The sequence below is a fragment of the Lates calcarifer genome, linkage group LG3 (genome assembly GCF_001640805.2).
Source record: "Lates calcarifer isolate ASB-BC8 linkage group LG3, TLL_Latcal_v3, whole genome shotgun sequence".
In the NCBI taxonomy this organism is placed as follows: Eukaryota; Metazoa; Chordata; class Actinopteri; family Centropomidae; genus Lates; species Lates calcarifer.
The window spans coordinates 1,346,434-1,365,709 of NC_066835.1; the positions used below are offsets into that span (position 1 = coordinate 1,346,434).

General features: G+C 41.1%; 1 protein-coding gene across 1 annotated transcript in view; it reads right to left on the reverse strand.

Annotated features, from left to right (window-relative positions):
* Positions 1-18,267, reverse strand: part of thsd7aa (thrombospondin, type I, domain containing 7Aa) — a 152,314-nt gene extending 134,047 nt beyond the window's left edge. Inside the window, 1 exon segment of the mRNA XM_051078823.1 lies at positions 17,816-18,267. Within this exon segment, the coding sequence (XP_050934780.1) occupies positions 17,816-17,969 (154 nt within the window). The 5' untranslated portion in view covers positions 17,970-18,267.
* Between the last annotated feature and the right edge of the window lie 1,009 nt (positions 18,268-19,276).

Consider the following 19,276-nt stretch of genomic DNA (forward strand, 5'->3'; position numbering starts at 1 on the left):
AAATACCTATTTCAAAGAGTATGGTCTGAGCTGCTCTTTATGAAAAGTACTGCGAGATGACTTTTGTTGTGTTATGGCACTATATAAATAAAACTGAACTGAATTGATTGATTGAATTGAATAGGGCTTTCGCACGCTAGTGCTTGGGCCCTAACAAGGTGAGCCTGAAAGGTAAAGGCCGTGTAACCTCTCTAACACACAATAGTTCATCAGGTCATATTATTATCATTATATGTGGCCTTGGTCTAGTATAAATGCATTAGTACCTGTGCCATTAAACACACCACAGTTACCAGTAAAACAAACCTTAAGTGGCTTTTACAGAGCCAACTCTCTCAGTGGTGCTGCTGCTGCTGCTGCTTGTGGCTCCGCTGTCTCTGATGGAATATTCATCTAAAACACAGTCTACCTAATGAGAGCAACTTATCTAAGTAAGTAATGTGGAATTACTGTGACCTTCCCCATAGGTATACTAGAATACTATCTCAAGATAAACCCCAAGTGATGAAACAAAGGGAAAAAAATAAAACTGGTACAATATTGACTCCTGTTCAGAGGAAATTTCCCCTGAATGCTCACTGTGTCAAAGCATGTCCTCAGTGGAGGTGATGAAGAACAGGCTAGACACCTCCTCTGTGAGCAGAGCAGCAGTGCAGGGAAACAGGTTCCCAAAGATCTCATTTGGACTGTTAGCTCTCATTTGGACTCTGATGTTAGCTGTGCAGTTCTCACACAGAGGTTCACTGTTGACTATGAAGTCTTTGTCCTGGCTCCGCAATCAGCACTAGTGTTAGTTTGTACATGCACAAGTTTGTTACAGTGTGTGTTTCCTCTGTGCCCTCTCTGACTGCATGCAGCCCTGCAACTACTGACCTTCACAGCTCCTCTCTAAAATAACTAACGACTCAGAAATAACTGAGAGTCCACAATAACTGAAGTCCAGAGAGTTGAGAGTCAGAAGTTGCAGTCTTGGTGGTGGGTGGCTCCTTCATACCCACAGAGAGACTGGATCAAACTAGTGAATGAAAACACTAAGCTGTGTAGAGCAGATGAAAGTTGCTTGAAAACTGTAATCAGTTACTAACTTCACTAATCACTGAAACAGTGATTACATTGCTTTACTAATTACAGCTAAAGTAATGCATTACTTGTTGCTTTTTACATTACTTTTGTTCCTCAGCTTTTAGCTCTATCAAAGGTGCCTTTGTTTCCACATCTGGAAACAGTAAACAGTACACTCCAACAAGTGCCAATGTCAGAAGCACTGTTACACAACTCTGAAAAAGAGGTGACTCCTAATTGTGTGTGTACTTGTGGCTAACATCTGTCACATCAGCCAAGAACACACAATATTTTAATAAGATACCTTTGGAATTACCAGGAGTTGCATGTGTCTGTAGTAGAGGCTACTGCCCTTCCCACACCTCTGCCATAACCACAGACAGACTAAACTGTGAACCCACCATCACACTCAGCCTATTCTGTCTTTGCAAATCACAGATGAGTGTCATAGTTCGCAGCTTCTGGATGTTCCTGTCAGTGAAGTCACACATGAGTCATACTTAGGCATTTGTCCACACAACAATGCTGTTGTTGGGCTCTGATGAGTGCAACCTCAGACCTATCTCAGACCTATACAAACAGCTGGCAAAATCTGAGATGTGGGCAGTTATTCATTTGGCATGAAAATGAGAAAATGATACTGATCTATAATCCTTTAAAACAATATATAGAGACTGAATAAAGTCTTAGCATTAAATAGCAAGACCATTTTCTAACTCCTTTAGTTCTTACATAAGTTAAATGTAATGACAGTTTGACAATTGCCTGCTGTTTTTTTGTTGTGTTTTGTTTTGTTTTGTTTTGTTTTTAGAACAGACATCACATTGTGGTTTCAGCAAATGAGGAGCAAACCACTTCACTGTAATTAGGTTGCTGTAATGTGCTATTAGCTCAGAGAGGATCTCGTCATTGCCTCCTCTGGTTCCCCCCACTGTGCTGCTTGGCTCGGCCTTATTAAGAAAAACTGAGCATCAGCAAAAAGCCAGTGGTGGGGAGCAGTGCACTTGTATGCTAAATCTCAGAGACAGGGAGATAAGGTGGTCAGTGGATCCTTTTGATTTTCCTCCCACTGACATAGAGCAGACTTTAAATGCAGAATCCTGCTGACTGACTGACAGTTAAAGCTGAACTGGGAGGGAGGGCTCGGTTTCACAGAGGGTGAGATTACCACCACTTTGGATTTCTACAAGCACAAACACTTCAGTGTCTGAGGAAGGAAACTCACTCAGCTAACAAAATGTAAATCAGCATAATTAAAGGCAAAGACTGACATTTCAAATCAAATCAATGGTCAGATGTGAAGATCAGTTTCAATGTACATTTTTATATGACATGTGTTTCTGAGAATGATACTGAAGGATATGTCAGGAGGTACATTTAAGAAAAAGAAAATATGTAATCTTGTTTCTCTGTGTTGTGCCACAGAGCAGGTAGTTGTGTGGTTGGAGATAACCAGTGGTGTTTGGACAGCTGCTCTGACAGGCAGGATATGCTCCAGCAAACTGTCCACCGACCATGCAGTGACAACAACTAAAGGTTAATGTCCAGCTGCCCTCTGCTGTACCACTGTAAGCTGCTTTACTGATTCTAGTTGGCTTCTTTACTCTGTGGTCTCAGTGGTCAGAAATCAGTGGTGGGCAAACACGTCATACAGACAGAAGGTGATAAGGAACAACAGGAGGGATGATGTGTGGATCTGGATGTTAATATAGAGCTGAACTATCTGTTGCTCTATGTTAGCAAAACAAAGGAGCTGGTGTTGGACTTCAGGAGATCCAGGATTCCTGTTAGTCATCTTTCTATTAGGAGAGAGATGGTGGAGATGGTACAGGAGTACAAACACCTGAGTGTCTGCTTGGACTACAAACTGGATTGGACCTGTGACTCTGTGACTCTCTACTGGAAGGGCCACAGTCAGCTCTTTCTCCTGCAGAGACTCCAGTCCTTTGCCATGTGGTGCCATGCTGCAGATATTTTATGAGTCTGTAATGGCTGACTCCATTTTCTGTGTGGTGTGCAGGGTCTAGAAGCCTGATGCCTGGGACAAACTGCCTGTCAACACCAGCAGTGTGTCTGCTGCGCTGCTGCTACTGCCAGCCCTATCTTTCTACATTGAGTTTGCCTTTGATAGTGGTCATTAATAACAGAATGTTTGATTTCATGTTATTATTTATTCAATTTACTGTTCAAAGTGAGAGAGAAAGTGAGAGACACACAGACACACAAATACAGAGATAGAGAGAGACAGTCAGTGCATAGAAGAAAACTACTGCCCCTCACCTTCAGTGACAGTGAAAGGTGGCAATTATATGTAATGTTACTGCTATGATGTCAGCGTCACTATCAACAGATCTGTTCCCTGTCTATTTCTGACAGGGATGATGTGTCAGAGCTGTGAGGGGCATGTTGTATGTTAAACTATTTAAGGCTGCAATTGAATATCAGTCACAATCATGATTATGGCTTCCAACAATGAAATGAACCTTATTATATTTATGTTTTAAAAGTGTGCTCTGCTCAAAGGAAACACTGCTGCATGTCAAATCAAACACTCTGTAAACAGGCAATAAAAATATTTTGTCCCTAAAATCAATGAATATTCATGAAAAATAATTGTCATCTCAATACTGATCAAAATAATTGTGAATATCATTTTGGAAACTCTTTTAATTTACTGTTGACCCACACTACACTTCATTCAGTTTACCTCTACAAATTACATTTAATTAAATTACTGGCAATCTACCTTCCACATTTCCATTTTTGCACTTAATGCACATTTGCATTTTTCTATTCCCACTCTGTGTTTTTATTATTATTACTATTTAACAGTCGTATTTACTTTTTACTAGTTCTTCTCTCCCAGTTTTTTTCTGATTCCGATTCCAATTCTCCAGTTGTTTGACAGTGAGAGGAAACTCACTTTAAAGCTCCATAAAACTGAGGTATCAGATTCATTGCCATGAATAACCCCTTTCACAAAGTCACATTGTTTTCACACTGTTATTCAAGTCACTGTTAGTATAAAACATTTACTTATAGATGCTTTAATCATACAGGTACACATCAGAAAAGTGTCATGACCAAGTATTTCAAAGGCTCCCTTATATGAGTAATATTTGTGTCTTTTGGCCTGTATAATCTGATATCAGTCAGACCCTAATTAGGAATCAATTAGGAATGATAAGTCAAGAGTCACTTACACTGTGCTGTGGACACATAATGCCCACATGTCTGATGACCATACATTCAGCTGAAAAACACTTCAGCCCAGCCTGTTGCCCTTTTGTTTAGCACAAGCCAGACACCAACACTTAACAATTCCAGCTGCAATGTTTGCGTGCCATTAGCCCTTCAAGTGGGGAACAAATTACAGCAGTTGAGGACTGAGGAGGTGGAGCGCTTGTTGGCCTGTGACATTTTGTTTAACGCACGGGTAGCAAATGTTGAAGTGGAAAGAATAATTTTCTGTAGCAGAGAGGTTGTGAGGGGCCAGAGTAAATCAAGCAGTCCACAGAAACAGAGCCTTAATGATCCAAATATGTGTGGTGTGTGTGTGTGTGTGGTGTGTGTGTGTTACAGAGAGAGAAGACAGAAACGATGCAGTTTGGTGTGTGTGTGTGTAGATTGATACATTTGTACTTGTGTGTGTGTGCGTGTTACAGAGAGAGAAGACAGAAATGGTGCAGTTTGGTGTGTGTGTGTGTGTAGAGTGATACATTTGTACTTGTATGTGTGTGTGTGTGTTTTATCTTGCTGGCCAGTGGTGTGAAACAGACACACCAGGGAGTGTCACTCCAAACACACACACTCAGAGATCCACAGTGTAGTGAAGTCAGATAGACAGGAGGGCCTGGTAGAGTGCACTTGGCTATTACATGAGCAGACAGAAAGGCTGAGGCAGTGTAGGAAAACAGCCAAATGAGGCTGGGATGAAAGCTGGTAGAAGTGTAAAAGGATGCACCAATAGTACAGTCAACCCCCATGCTGTCATTCCCCATGCTGCCTCAAAGGTGGATCAACCAGTCTAGTTTTTTTACAGCCCTGTCTCATACAAATTTAGTCTGCAACAGCAAATTCATTTCCTAGGAAACACAACTGATTAGGTTTTCTATTAACCTAATGAGGAAATGTTGTTAATATTTTGTCATATTTGGAAATTGGCAGAGTTGATTTGGAACATATCAGTAAAACGTTCACAGAAAACATTTGTTGTGAATGTCAGTAATGTGTTAACAAGCAGTCGTATCTGATGGGAAGATCATCTGGCACACACCATTAGTAATATTTGTTCCAAAAATTGTCAGAGGTCAGTTTTTCACCAGCTTCTTATTAACACTGTAATGTCTTTGTGTTGGGAGTAAAAAGTGCCCTTGTCCTATTTTGTGAATGTACACGATTGTTTTCTCCAGGGACACCTTTGTATGTTAAACTATGCCTTACTGACCACACTAATATGCTACACACAGACGGACACTGTTATTTAACCTTTCATTATGCATTTCTATCGGATACCTGTAATACCTGTAAAACTAGTGTTAATAATATCATTACAGCCCTTATTTATTGAGCCATAGCAAGCATCACATACAAAATGTACTATAACATGTAATCAGGACAGCCAAACAGCATCAGCCTGAGCTCCACACACACACACTGAGGAGAAACAGTAGGCATGAGAAAATGGGTTAAACAGGATAAAATGAGAACTATCCTAAAAATATCTACTCTGGCAAGGACTGCACACTATTTGCAAATAGGCTGCCAGTTTATGAGTTATTCAAATGATAGTACACCTTTCATCAGAGCTCAGAGCAGATTTAGTCTTATCTAACAGTGTTTGCTGGTATGGAAAATTAATATTATCATATCTGGTATCTTTCCATCCGTCTCTGTTCCTCACTCTTAACTGAATTAAGTTTAATTCAATTCATTTCAAAACAAGATGAGAAGTTTAAACCCCTCTGCAATACAAAATTCATGACACACCACTGATACCAAATTGTTGGACAATATGAGTAATCCAATGTGCTGAAAGTATTGCTCTTATTGGAGAATGTACAGAATGTACAAGCATAAATGTTTCTTGTGTATAAGTGAAACTCACCAAGCAGTCAAGGGTTCTTTAAGAATCCAAGACATTTTGACTCCATGAATGTTCATAACAAAGTTAAATATAATGCAGGTCTGAGTTTCCAAAATGCCTTGTTATGACCAAAGTGTAATTAAAGGACATTTAATTTAATTTTCTTCAAGATGGCACTCCTAAGTGTGCGACATTGCGTAGCTCTCTGGGTCAAGATTTTCTTAATTCTTCTTTTGATAGTGTCCCTACTGTCTGTTCATGTGTGGGGGAGCGCACATATTAAGTACGATCAAGAGACTTTGTTACAGTTGGAACAATGGCGCACACTGGACGTTTCATATAAACTGCAGTGCATCATTCTCAGTGTAGTGTACGTCCTAACAAGAACAATGCACTCAGAGAACTGTACGACATGATCAGCAAACATGAGAACAATTATCCAGACACTGCTATCACAGTCCTAGGAGACTTTAACCACTGTGATCTCTGAAAAAGCATCCCCAAATATCATCAGCTTGTCAATTTTCCCTCCAGGGGAAACGGTTTCCTAGACAAATGCTACAGTAACATTAAAAATGCCTTTACTGCTGTCTCTAAGCCACATTTTGGAAAAAGTGATCACCTCACTACAGCCCACCTACATCAAGAAGCTCAAAGCAGACCCAGTCACAGTCAGGACTGTGAAGATGTGGGCTGATGATTACTAGCACTAGCACAACTGCAGGGCTGCTTGGAGGCCACAGATGTAAGCATTTTTAAGGAAGCCATGGACAATATATACATCAGTATACAGACACTGTTAGCAGCTATATTGACTGAGTGTACCTGCATCCCCTATTCGTGTATATCCCAACCAGAAGCCCTGGTTCAGTGCGGATATACGCAATAAGATTAGAAACCGGTGTGCAGCCTTAAAGTCAGGAGATATCAGGAGAGTATAGACAGGCCCGATACCAAGTCCAAAAAGCCATCAGGGCTGCCAAGAGAGGGACCCCACAAGGCTGTTGCTTAAGTCCAAAGCTCTTTGCACTGTACACACATGACCCCCACCCAGGACAATAATGTTGTTATTAAGTATGCAGATGATACAACCACCTTTGGACTCATCAGAGGGGGTGATGAGTCATCTTACAGGGACCTGGTTCATAAGATTGCTATCTATGGAGATGACAACGATCTCATACTTAACATAAACAAAACCAAAGAACTGATTGTGGATTTTAGGAGACGAGCCCCTCCCACTGGCAGCCACTCACCATCAAGGGAACCATGGTGGAGAGAACCAACAGCCATAACTTCCTGGGCCTTCACATCTCTGAAAGCCTCAGTTGGGCAAAAAACACTGTAGCAACAGTGAAAAGAGCTCAACAGAGGCTGCGTTTCATCAGGATGCTGAAGAAGGCAGAACACAAATGCCAGCCCCTCACCCAAGTCTACAGAGGACTCGTTGAAAGTATCCTCACCAGCAGTATCACAGTGTGGTATATCAACACCACCCTGGCTGAGTGGAAATTACTGCAGCGGGTCATAAAAACTGCAGAAAGCGTCATTGGCTCCAGTCTTCCCTCCATGGACACTATATACACCCAGCGCTGCTGGGGGAAAGCACAGAGTATCCTTAAGGACAAACATCACCCAGCTCATGCTCTGTTTTCAGTGGGTGGATTTAGGCTACATCCTGAGACACCGCAGGCTAGTGAGTATCAGCAGCTCACAGGGCTCGCCTCCACAACAGCTTCTTTCCAGCCACTGTTAGACTAGTGGCACAAGACATCAAAGAAGGAAGGAACTACCTCACTTCACAAATCACTTCACACTACAGATAATAGACTTTACAACTCAAACCGGTGCAATAAAAATCTGACATGCTGCCCTTGTACATATATTGCACATATTGTATGTACATATATTTATTCTGTTTGTTTATATTTTATCTTTTATGACTATGTTATGTTCTCTTATCATTTCATATTGTGTAATATTGAGCACTAATATGCGAAGGCCCTATTGTAATTGTAGGAATATTATTATTCCCGTGACAATAAAATTGCATTTTTGAGGGCCTAAACATGCTCAAAAACTCACGGAACTTTGCACATACATCAGACCTGGCGAAAATTGTCATCTGATAGAGGTCTCATTCATTGGAGCTGTAAAATGGCTCCATAGCGCCCCCCTAGACATACTCAAAACCCCCTTACCATTGGGCTTAGTTTGTCAGAGGTGAACGAAATTCGGAGCATGATGCAACATGTCGAGATGCACCAAAAAGTCTCTTGACATCATGGCCTCAAACCTACAGGAAGTCAGCCATTTTGATTTTATTGCACAATTTTTTTTGCCATTTGGGGATATTGTATTTGATCAAACTCCTCCCACAGATTTTATCATATTGACCTCAAACTTGGTCAGGATACTCTTAAGGCCTTTGTGATTAAAAGTTATTAAAATATTTTGTTGATGTAGAAGGGTGTGGCCGTGATGGCACCTCAAATTTGAATGAACCAGGAAGTTGCGTTTAAGTTGCTGTAACCTAGCCATACTTTATTAGTCACAGGAAACGAGGTTTTAGACTTTGACATCTTGTTACTAGCAGGTTGACTTGATCCACTTCAGACTTAATCAGGAAAGCCTTAAAGACTTCATGATGCCTTATTGTGAAAATTTTGATGTTCTGTTGAAGGGCATGTCTGTGGTGCTGTGGCAAATTTCGATGTTTCGCCATTAACCAGGAAGTGGATGTAACTCATGCGTACATTGTCTGATCTGCCCCAAACTTGATGTGTTTGCTAAGTGTCGTGGCCTGAACACACCTACATGCCAATATTCAGGTATAGTCATAGCACCACCTGATGGGGGCAGTAAGGAATTTCTGACTCATTCCTTCCATGTCTGGCGGTCACACAGTTGCAGAACTGTGTTAAAACTGATGTTAAAACGGTGCAACTTTGACACCAGAAACCATTATTTTCTTCAAAACATTAACATTGGATTCTTTTGACCATGACCTTATAAATACAGAGTTATTAGTACGTTTATTAAGATTTATTAGAGCAGTTTATTAGGTACGCCCAGTTAAAACTAATGCTCCTTCATGGGGGTAACAATGTTCAGTTTGTGCTGAAACTGCAGTTTGTGGCTCTACTGTATTGCATTATGATGACAGGTGTTTTGTCTACACATTTATATCAATGACGGTAGGTAAGAGATACTTCTCTGTCTAATACAAGACATTTCAGAACCACAAACATACAGTTATAGAAAATGAGCATCCAGTTGAATAAGATAAGATTTTAGACTTTATTTATCCTACTTGTGGGAAATTCACTTGTTACAGCAGCAGTGAGAACAAACAAGAGTGAGGAATAGAAAAAGATATAATATAAAAAGGCACATAAGAATAAAAATAAAGTGCAAAAGACAGCACAAACTCTGTAATAAACATAAATGTTTATTGCAGAAGTGTTGTATTAGAGAGCATTGCATTACAGACAGCACCCATATGAATTGTTTCTGTAATGTTTTGTAATGTTATTTGGAAGGCAGTAACAAACAACTTGTTTTGTAGTTAAGGTATGAGAACTACGTGGTCATCATGACCTCAATGAATTTGCAGCCATTTATATTTAAACACAAAGGTGAACACAGCCACACAGTCAATTATAATCTCTGTAAAACTGTTACACTTTTAGGCTTTTGGTTTAATGTTAATGTTATAATTAAAATTGGGCTCTGGTTTAGAAATAGTGTGACTAATGGAAGGTCACCAGATGCGGTTCTCATGTCTGTGTTCACTATCTGAATCTAAGAATTAGTGGTTGGCTTTTAGATCATGTGTCACATGAGAGTTAGCTGGAGGTGAGGACTAGGCTGGTAGGCTGGCAGAGAGAGGATGAAGCAGCTTGATGAAAAGCTCTTAATGCTGCTTAGGCCAATCCTCCTGCATGTTTCCCTGAGCTAATCAAGCCACAAAGAGGGCATGAGTTAGCCAGAGGGAAACAAGGGTTTATCTGACTGCAGGAAGACAGTGTAATCACTGTAATGTGGTTAGTTGGACTGGTATTGTTCTGGGTTGCATCTACACACAAACAGTTGCTTGGCATTCAGCAGCCCTGCTTTTTGGCTATCACCATATGTTCCATGTGCCTCCATTCTTTTCTCATTGTCTTTTCGTAATTAGGTCTGTTAGTAAGTGCAGACATTGTAATTTTGGGATTTGATAGTGACGTGTGCATGCAGCATTTTCAGTCACTGATGTGTACCTTGTCTGTGTTGGCCTCTTGTCAGTTAACAGACAAGGTGGCAGCCATGCTGTGGAGCACCCAGATTGAACAAACCCCTCTCCCCTGTAATTACTCAGCCTCTCTGTGTCCACTGCCTGTTGGTGGCATACTGGCAGCAACACTCCTCCCCCACTGTCAGCCCCTCATTGGGAATAATGAGGTATGCCGCACACACACACACTGTGTGTGTGTGTGTGTGTGTGTGTGTGTGTGTGTGTATGTGTGTGTCTGCATGTGTAAATGTATGCATGTTGCTTTAGCTCTATGTGAGTGAGAAATAAATAGCATCAAATGAAAGGAAAAAAGGAAGGAAGTGGAAGCGGGACGAATTGCACTGTCACTCTGCTTTGGTCAGGGTGTTGAGACTGTGAATTACCTTATTATCTTTTTTACTTGTCAAGTAAGAGAAGGGAGAAATAAGGGTGTGTTAATGTTAATGGGGATTACAGGGTCAATTAGAGACAGCAGACGGCTGAGAGAGACAAAGAGCTCATTGGAGTGGTAGTGTGTACATGCACCTGTGTGTGAGTGTTTATACACACCTACACACCACCTGGGGCAGCCCGCCAGGCAGAACTGAACAGCTGGATATAGCTTCTTCAAACCCACACAGAATAATGGCTGCAATTTGGCACTTGAAGAATACCATCAAAAACAGAAATAATTTCACCCGCCTCCACAACGCCTTGATAGCATTCCTCCAGCTCTATCTGCACAGGCCCATCTGACACTCAAGTGTCTGTTTCAAAACAACAAATGCCTTTAATTAATCATGAACATCCATATGTTTTCATTGAAAAGGGTGCTTGACATCATCAGTGCACAAAAAAGGAAAAAAATAGCTTTTCATCCCATGAGGCTGCACATCCTGCTACACATCAATACAGTTAGGACATTTTAGGAGACAGGCTTGTTTGCCATCAAAGTTAGATATGAAGATCGACAGACTATCCATTTTATCACTGTGAGTTATGTACAGAGATAGGTACAGGTAGGTTTAAGCTAGCTAGGCATTAACACAGAAAGCAGAGAAAAACTGTAAACTTGCAAATGCAAAGTTCTACAACATGATCAAGAGTGAATAGTTACTGATACTTCCAAGACTCATGGGTTTTGACCACAGTTAGGCCTCGCTGTAAGGACAGCTATCTTGAAAATCTGCAAGCTGCACTGTAATAGCAGTGTTTGAAGAATTAATTAAATCCTTAGCTTAAAAGAATGTAGTACTGCACTGAACTGGTGGTAGGAGACTGGATGTGCACAGTGGTCCTATGTGTGTCGTCTAACTCAGCCTCCTCCAATACCAACAGTGCATAACTTCAGCCTTTACCTCTGAGATGGTCATTATTTGTCTGACCACAAGAGCTATCCATTGAAAAAATGTAAACACTGATCACTGTAAAGAGATACCGTAGCTATTAAGAATTGCACTCCTGTAAAACTGGGTGATGCATCGTGCCTCTTTTTGAAAAAAAAAAACAAAAAAAAAAAAACAATGGTCTGGTCTGTCAAGCTTCCATACATCCATTACCAATCCCAGCTGACACTGGGTTAGAGGTGGGGTACACCCTGGACAGATCACCAGTCTATCACAGGGCTGATATAGAGACACATAGAGACAGAACTACTCACATTCGACACCTACAGGCAATTTAGAGTCACCAGTTAACCTGCATGTCTTTGGACTGTGGGTGGAAGCTGGAGAACCTGGAGAGAACCCACAGAGACACAGGGAGAACATGCAAACTCCACATAGAAAAGCCCTGGGCTCAAACCCAAAACCCTTTCAATATGAGGCGGCAGAGCTAACCACAGTATCACAGTGCCGCCCCAGTCTCACTTGAGAAGTGAATATTTAAGATACCATAGCTGCAATATCTTGACTGTGATATCTAATTCAACCAAAAGCTCCTTCACTACACTTTTCTGTTAATGCAGGTTTAAGGTTAAAGGTTAAAGGTTTAAGATTCTATTCAAGAACAGCTCACAGTACATTAAGTGCTTGTCACCTCTGAAACACATTTAAAACTAGCATGTTCATTTGATGTAAGCTGGCACTTTCCCTTTTCTCGGTTCAGATGCCAATTAAGGCTAGGCACATCCTTGACCTTGCAGAGATGGAACTGACTGTTTTACACAGAAACAGATAGAAAATGGGTGCAGAACTCAGCAACAACTTAAACAGGTTTGACATATTACATCCTCATAACACTGATAACATCAGCACACAATTTCCTGTTTACACATGCAGCAGAGACAGGGCAACATTAGCATTTATTTAATGTCATATATCTGGTGACCCGACAAATGTCCAATATTCACTCTCTTTTAGCTCTAAACCATGGTTTCGATTAAACACAATCCTGGCACCTTTAGAATATGAGTAGTGGTGTCACTCTGTCACTGTCATAAACAGAAATCAGTCGACCTCCAGTTCACTAGCAGCTTATTAAATTTACTGGCGTAAATGGTTGAATTAAGCACTTGACACTTGAGCTGGAGAAGCTGCTGTATTTCAGCCTCCACCCCCACCTCCTTTTCACTGTTGATACCCTCATGAGACCCCTCTCAGCTCTGAGGTTAAAGGTCACCTTGAGAGAGGGAGAGGGTGACAGTGTGTGCCCGGGGGGTTGGGGTTTATTCTTTGGGGACGTTAGAGGAAGAACAAAGAGCGAGCCATGTGACTGGAGGTGAAGCCTCCTCTTTCTTTTGTGTACCACATGCACACAAGCATCTGTGGAAGCACAGAAAAGAGCTGTACACTGCGTGAGGACAATACAGAGACACTGTGTTGGTTTCTGTGTGTGTGTGTGTGTGTGTGTGGTTTATGCAGCCCAAAAGAGCCACCATTCATTGGTTCTTTCTGAAGCTGGATCTGGACAGGGGACCTGCCCTGCTAATTACCATTAGTCACTGCTCTGGTTTGTTCAGCCCTGCAAAGACCATTGTTGTCCTGCACCAAACCAGGAAGTCTCCAGCTATACAGTACTGCAGTAATAATGCAGCGCTGGTGATGGTTAAAGGATTACCATCTGGAACTACACACCACAATGTTGTCTGAAGCCTGAACAGCCACTGCTGTTCATCAGGTTTTGCGTGTGTATAGTCTATATGCCATTTATCAAAAACTTGGAAATCTTGACTACTCACAGTGTAGTAAGAGGGCACTGGTCAGTGGAACTAATGTGACCAGGCACTATATATAGTGATGTTGGTTCCAGCACTGTGGTGACTGTTTACAGTAGATTAGGTTATTTAAATTAGGGCTTAGAACATTATTGTTTGCTGCATCTTACCAATAAACCACATATGCATCCCCCTTTTAATCTCTACTCTCTGTTTCTATAGTCTTCTAAAGGCAATTTTAATGTTTTCTTATCTGTTATATTTAATGTATTTCTATACCACTGTAAATCACTCACACAATTGCCTAGTGTCTTGGTGGCGCTAAATAAATGAACTTGCCTTGTCTGGCTAGTTCAGCTCATAATTCACTTTGCTTTTGATTGTCTTCAAAAAATTGTCCAATTTGGGGAACAAGTGCTCCACCTTAAATGACCATATAGGTTATTTGTCCCTACTCTCAGATTTGACCCACAGCAGTGTACCAGTAGCAGGTGTATCAGACCTTTCTTTGTTGTGGTAACTAAATACACAATATCAATAACAAACACATGTTTCTGTCACTCTTTGGTTAAACACAGCCACAAAACTAATTGGTTAAGTTTAGGAAAAATAGTGGTTTGGGTTAAAATAAGGACCTTTGTCATCATGACTGCAATGACAAACATGTGGTTAAGGAAGCAGTGTTATGATCTGTCTGACTGCTGTTTTAGTAATGTTGTTTTTCATTGTTCTGTGAGGTGTGAAATACTAATTGTGTGACTAAAATGTAATTACACTCATTACTTTAACAGGATAATTTCACCAAGGTTGATATCTGCAAAAAAATGGATTTGTTGACCTTATAACTTTTAAGTCTTACTTTAGTCAAGCAAGAAACAATATAATCACACCAATTTTGGTAAATTAATTAATTAATTAATTAAAAATGTGTGGTAAAGTTGTAAAAGCAATGTATTCGTCCATTATCTGTGAAATTTAATAAATATACTGTAGAGCTTCTAGTCAGTTAGAGCCTTCAGTCCAGCTGACTGTGGGAGGAAACCCTAGAGAGCAAAATGCATTAGCAGGAATCTAATCCCCAACCTTCTGTCTGTGGCTGCTGTGCTCCAAACACTGAGACAACATAAGCAAGTCTTCTGCCAAAAGACAGATTACACAATGCCACAAAATCCCATACATATGCAGGTAGTGTAGAGGAATACTGTGACATCACCAATCATCTGTTTGTTTCATTTAGCACTTTTGGCCTGGTTACTCAGTGTCAGTGGTGGCCCGCAGAGGAAGATTAAATAACTAACTAACTCTGGCTATGTTAGTCTCTTGAGAAGCCACCATCCCATATTTTTCCTAATTTCAGCTACAGAGGTGTGGATTTATTTGACACTCCCCTAAATCTCTGTGTCCAAGATCTCAGCAGACATCTTCCTTGCTCCTGTTACTCCCTCTAAGACAAAAGGTGCTGAGGTGCAGAAAAGCTCTGCATTGTTTGGATCTGAGCTCTGATAGGATGGAGGAATCTCACCAAAAATGTCACATCAAAAACAAGAGCACAACACACAAAAATGATGCATAGTCCTGTCAGTGAGCCAAACTAGCATCAGGGAGCCAAGTGCCGACATACTTAAGCCGAGAGGAGACACACACATAAACATGTCTATAGCGTATCTAGGTTAACTTTGTCTGGCCAATCTGCTCTGGTTTCTCTATCCTTAATCTCCTCCCCTGCTTTAACACGATGGAAGGTACAGCACATAATACCAGAGGATTTCCATTCCTATGCACAGGGTGTGAACAATGAAGCTGGGAGGCACAAATAAATATGAGAAGAAGAAATTAAATTATCATTGAATGACAGAAAATGAAGAGAGTTTGACCTGTTTGTTTGTTGGAGTTGGTTTTTGTCCAGTGTAAAACATGTCACTGCTTTAATAGGGTAACAGCAACTTGTTTTAAATAAACATTTATTTCCTCATCCACTGCTGGACAATTAGAAACATAAAATGTGTAAAAAAAAAAAAATAAAAAAAAAAAATGCAATGCCATGCCACACTTCATAGACTATATTTATCAGCTGCACTTGCTTCATATTAAAATGGATGATAGCTGTTCTTTAATAAAAGATCAATATACAGTCTAAAGTGTGGTCGAATAACTGGAGAAACAAAAAGTCCACAGAGTGTCAGCTGCCAACCATTAGCAACTTAAACTGTCTGTCTCTTTACAACTGTCAACCTTTAGATTTGTATTTCGCTCAGGAAGGAAATGCAAGCTAGTACAACCACAATCGTTAGTGCTCTTTTGCATAAGACATTTCTTTATCAATGTTATTTCAAGACCTGCTGCTAGATCAGTAGCTCTTCCTGAACACTGTTGTCTTTCCTTCATGGGTCCAGATGTGCTGATGGTCACATATGGGCTAGGCAAGGGGTAATGTTGGACCTCTAAAATGCAGCTGACACTGAGCTCAGAACTGTTAGCTTGTGGTTATTATATGATATAACATACTATTTTTAGTCCTTACTACATCTAATACAGCACTGATGTCATCAATATCAAAGCTAACTTCCCTACTTTAAATGTATTCTTTCTGGTTATTACATTCATTCATCCATTATCTATGCTGCTCACCTTCATGAGAGTCACAGAGAGGCAGGGTACACCCAGTACAATAGACTGGTGATCAGTACAGTACAGATCACCAGTCTATTACAGGGCTGACATACAGAGACAAACAACAATTCACATTCACACCTTACGGGTAATTTAAGGGCCACCAATAAACCTGTCTTTGGACTGTGTGAGGAAGCTGGAGAACCTGGAGAGAACCCAGACAGGATTAGGGAAACCATGTAAACTCCACACAGAAAAACCCCAGGTGAACCAGGGCTCAAACCCAGAACCTTCTTACTGTAAGGTGTGGCCACCCATTGTGGTAATTACCAAATAAGCACACAATCCAAAATAAACACCAAGGATACACAGTAAATGTTGATTTCTTAGCAAAGAATAATTTCACATGGACTGCACATTGTAGATATTACACACACATATTACAAAGATTATTAACAAGTACATTACATTTAAGATTCCACCTACAGCTAGCATTGATCCTGAACAGGCTAAGCTGCACTGTCAGGACTACACCCATTGATCAGCCCCCACTGGAGGGAAAAGGCTACAGGGTCCCAATGAAACCAGTACATTGATCCAGAGAAACAGAGAAAGATTAGACAGTAGTGAAAGAGAACATTGATCTCCAGCTACATCCAAAGGGCACTCCTGTCCTGATGTCCATGAGGGAGATTCATCCCCCTACTACTCCCATCACTCCCTCTCCACCCTCCTCCCCTCCTTCTCCCACTCCTTCACTCTACTCACTGGACCATGCATCAGTATTGTGTTCCTCTGACCATGTGCTGCTTTCTCACAGAGAACGAGCTCTCCATCAGTGGGAGGCACCACCCAAAACAGCAACAACGGGAAGCCTTGTGTTGTACTACACAGCTGCCTACGCTGTAAAACTACTGTACTCGCATCACTGTGGTTTAACTCGTCAACATTCACCTCTGAGTTGCTCTGTCACAAGTCAAACAGCTGCATCAATCACTAAAATGGAGATAGATATGGAATGTTTTCTCTTTTCAGCGAGCTAGAATTTCTTCTGCTGAAAAATCACCACATGTGGATACAGTGCATACACCATTTCTCATCAATGGTGCATGTGTCAAACGGTGATAAATGAGTCCAATAGGAGCACAGGAATCCCACATGCTTCAGCCCAGAACAGAGCCTAAATATAGCCAGCACAGCCCGCTGCTCTAACCCTCAGCTGGGGGGTAAAGAGACATTCACCTCAGGGACTGCAGTAAATATGTTACCCCACTACAGTGTAGCAAGATGGCTCCAATGCATCAACCTCTGCCACATGTATGTCTGCAGGAAAAGAGGCTCAGGAAAAAAAGTCTTTCCTTTAAATCCTCAGTTTCTTTACATTTGCTGGATTATTTGATGAAATCATAAAAAGTGAATACTATAGATACAAATAAATCTGATAAGAGATTAATTAAATAAAAAACCATATGGAAACACTTTGAGTAAGTTCATCAGCTTTCCTGCATCCTGTTATATACGCCAGCATTTACATATTAATATTTAATCTAGAGTACCAGGGTAGTAGTGAATGGGACATCCATCCAGCATCTCCAGGGGGGAGATGAAATAGTACAGAAGGTGAAATAGTACAGAAGGTGGACTATACCTGTTTGCCAGATATACAGAGGTTTATTCTCCACTGCGGTTTGTGCATCCAGCTCCCAGATGGACAGAAAGAGCAGTGCTAACCTCCAGAGAGAGGTGAGCGATGCCCCACTTGAAACCCCCAGTGTCCCTGCAGCTCTGCTGGCCAGCCCCATGGCCACCACACGGTGAGGTCTGTAGTTCCCAATGCAGTCAGGAGGAAGAAAGCAAGCCTGACCACGAGGTAGAGAGCTGCACTTGTATGTGTTTTCTGCTTTGTCCACACCGGTGCGTCCAAGAAGAAGTAATCCCAGGCACACAGGGCTGAGGTCTTCTCTCGCTTTCCTCTTGCCTTTCCTCTTTCTCTTCTGGCTCCTTACTGAGAGAGAATGAGGTCTGGCAGTAATAAAACAGGGAACAATAGATCCCTATGCCCAGCCTGCTGCTGCTGCTGTATGCCGGGTTGATGCAGCGCCTCCCTCCCTCCCTCTCTCTCTCTCTGTATCTCCCTCTGTCTCTTTCACAGCAGACACATGCACACCCACCCACCCTGTCAACCCTCCCTCCCTCTCACTCATCCCTTTTTCAAAGCTGAAGCTGAAGCTGATCACTTCCACTACAGCATAGCTAGGGTGGTGGTGTGTGTTAGTGAAATAGTGGCCTAAAACAGACAATTCTTTTTTTTTTTTTTTTTTAATCTTTACCTGGTATAAGTGACGCTCTGCAGGTAGCTTTTCGGCATTTTAGACATATTGAATCAGAATATTCTCCTTCAAATGTAACCCCCCCCCAAAATCCCCAATTGTTAAAGTAATAGGTTTTTGAAGCAGTGTGTGCTAGAGAGGTATAAAACAGGTATAAAACAGGGATTCCACAGGGTTCTATCCTTGATCCACTGCTCTTCAGTTTATATTGCAGATACAGACAGGTAACAAATTAAAACCAACAGAAATGTTACGATCTGGTCCCTTGGTGTCTTTGGTTTCTTGGTTTCAGTTTGAAATAATTTGAATGATTTTTGTTCAGTTTTTAGTGTTTCCACTTGATTTTGCGTTTCTGGCTTCTTGGTTTGATTGTGGTATTTCTTCCCCTTGTGTCTCTGGTATTCTTGTCTGGTACTTCCTGTTTTATTTCGAAGTTACTTGTTCTGGAATGTCTCTCCTGTTTTTACTTCTTGTCTTTGCTCTGTTTCCTGCCTGTTACATCTGTGTTCAATTTGTAAATTATCCCCTGTGAATACATATTGTCCTGTCTCTCCCCTCTTTAGCTGCTTTTTTGCCTGGCCTGGTTACTCATCAGTGCTTCTTTTGAAGTGAGATTTTAGTGCCTCTTTTGTTAAAATAAATCATTTTTGTTGTTTGCCTCTGAGTCTGCATTTGGGTCCTATTCCTGTGTTCCGCAGTTCCTTAAACATAACAAGAAAGTGTCCCAGTAAGGAGTCTCTGGACTCTGCTGGAGGAATGAACACCATTCTTCTAGAAGA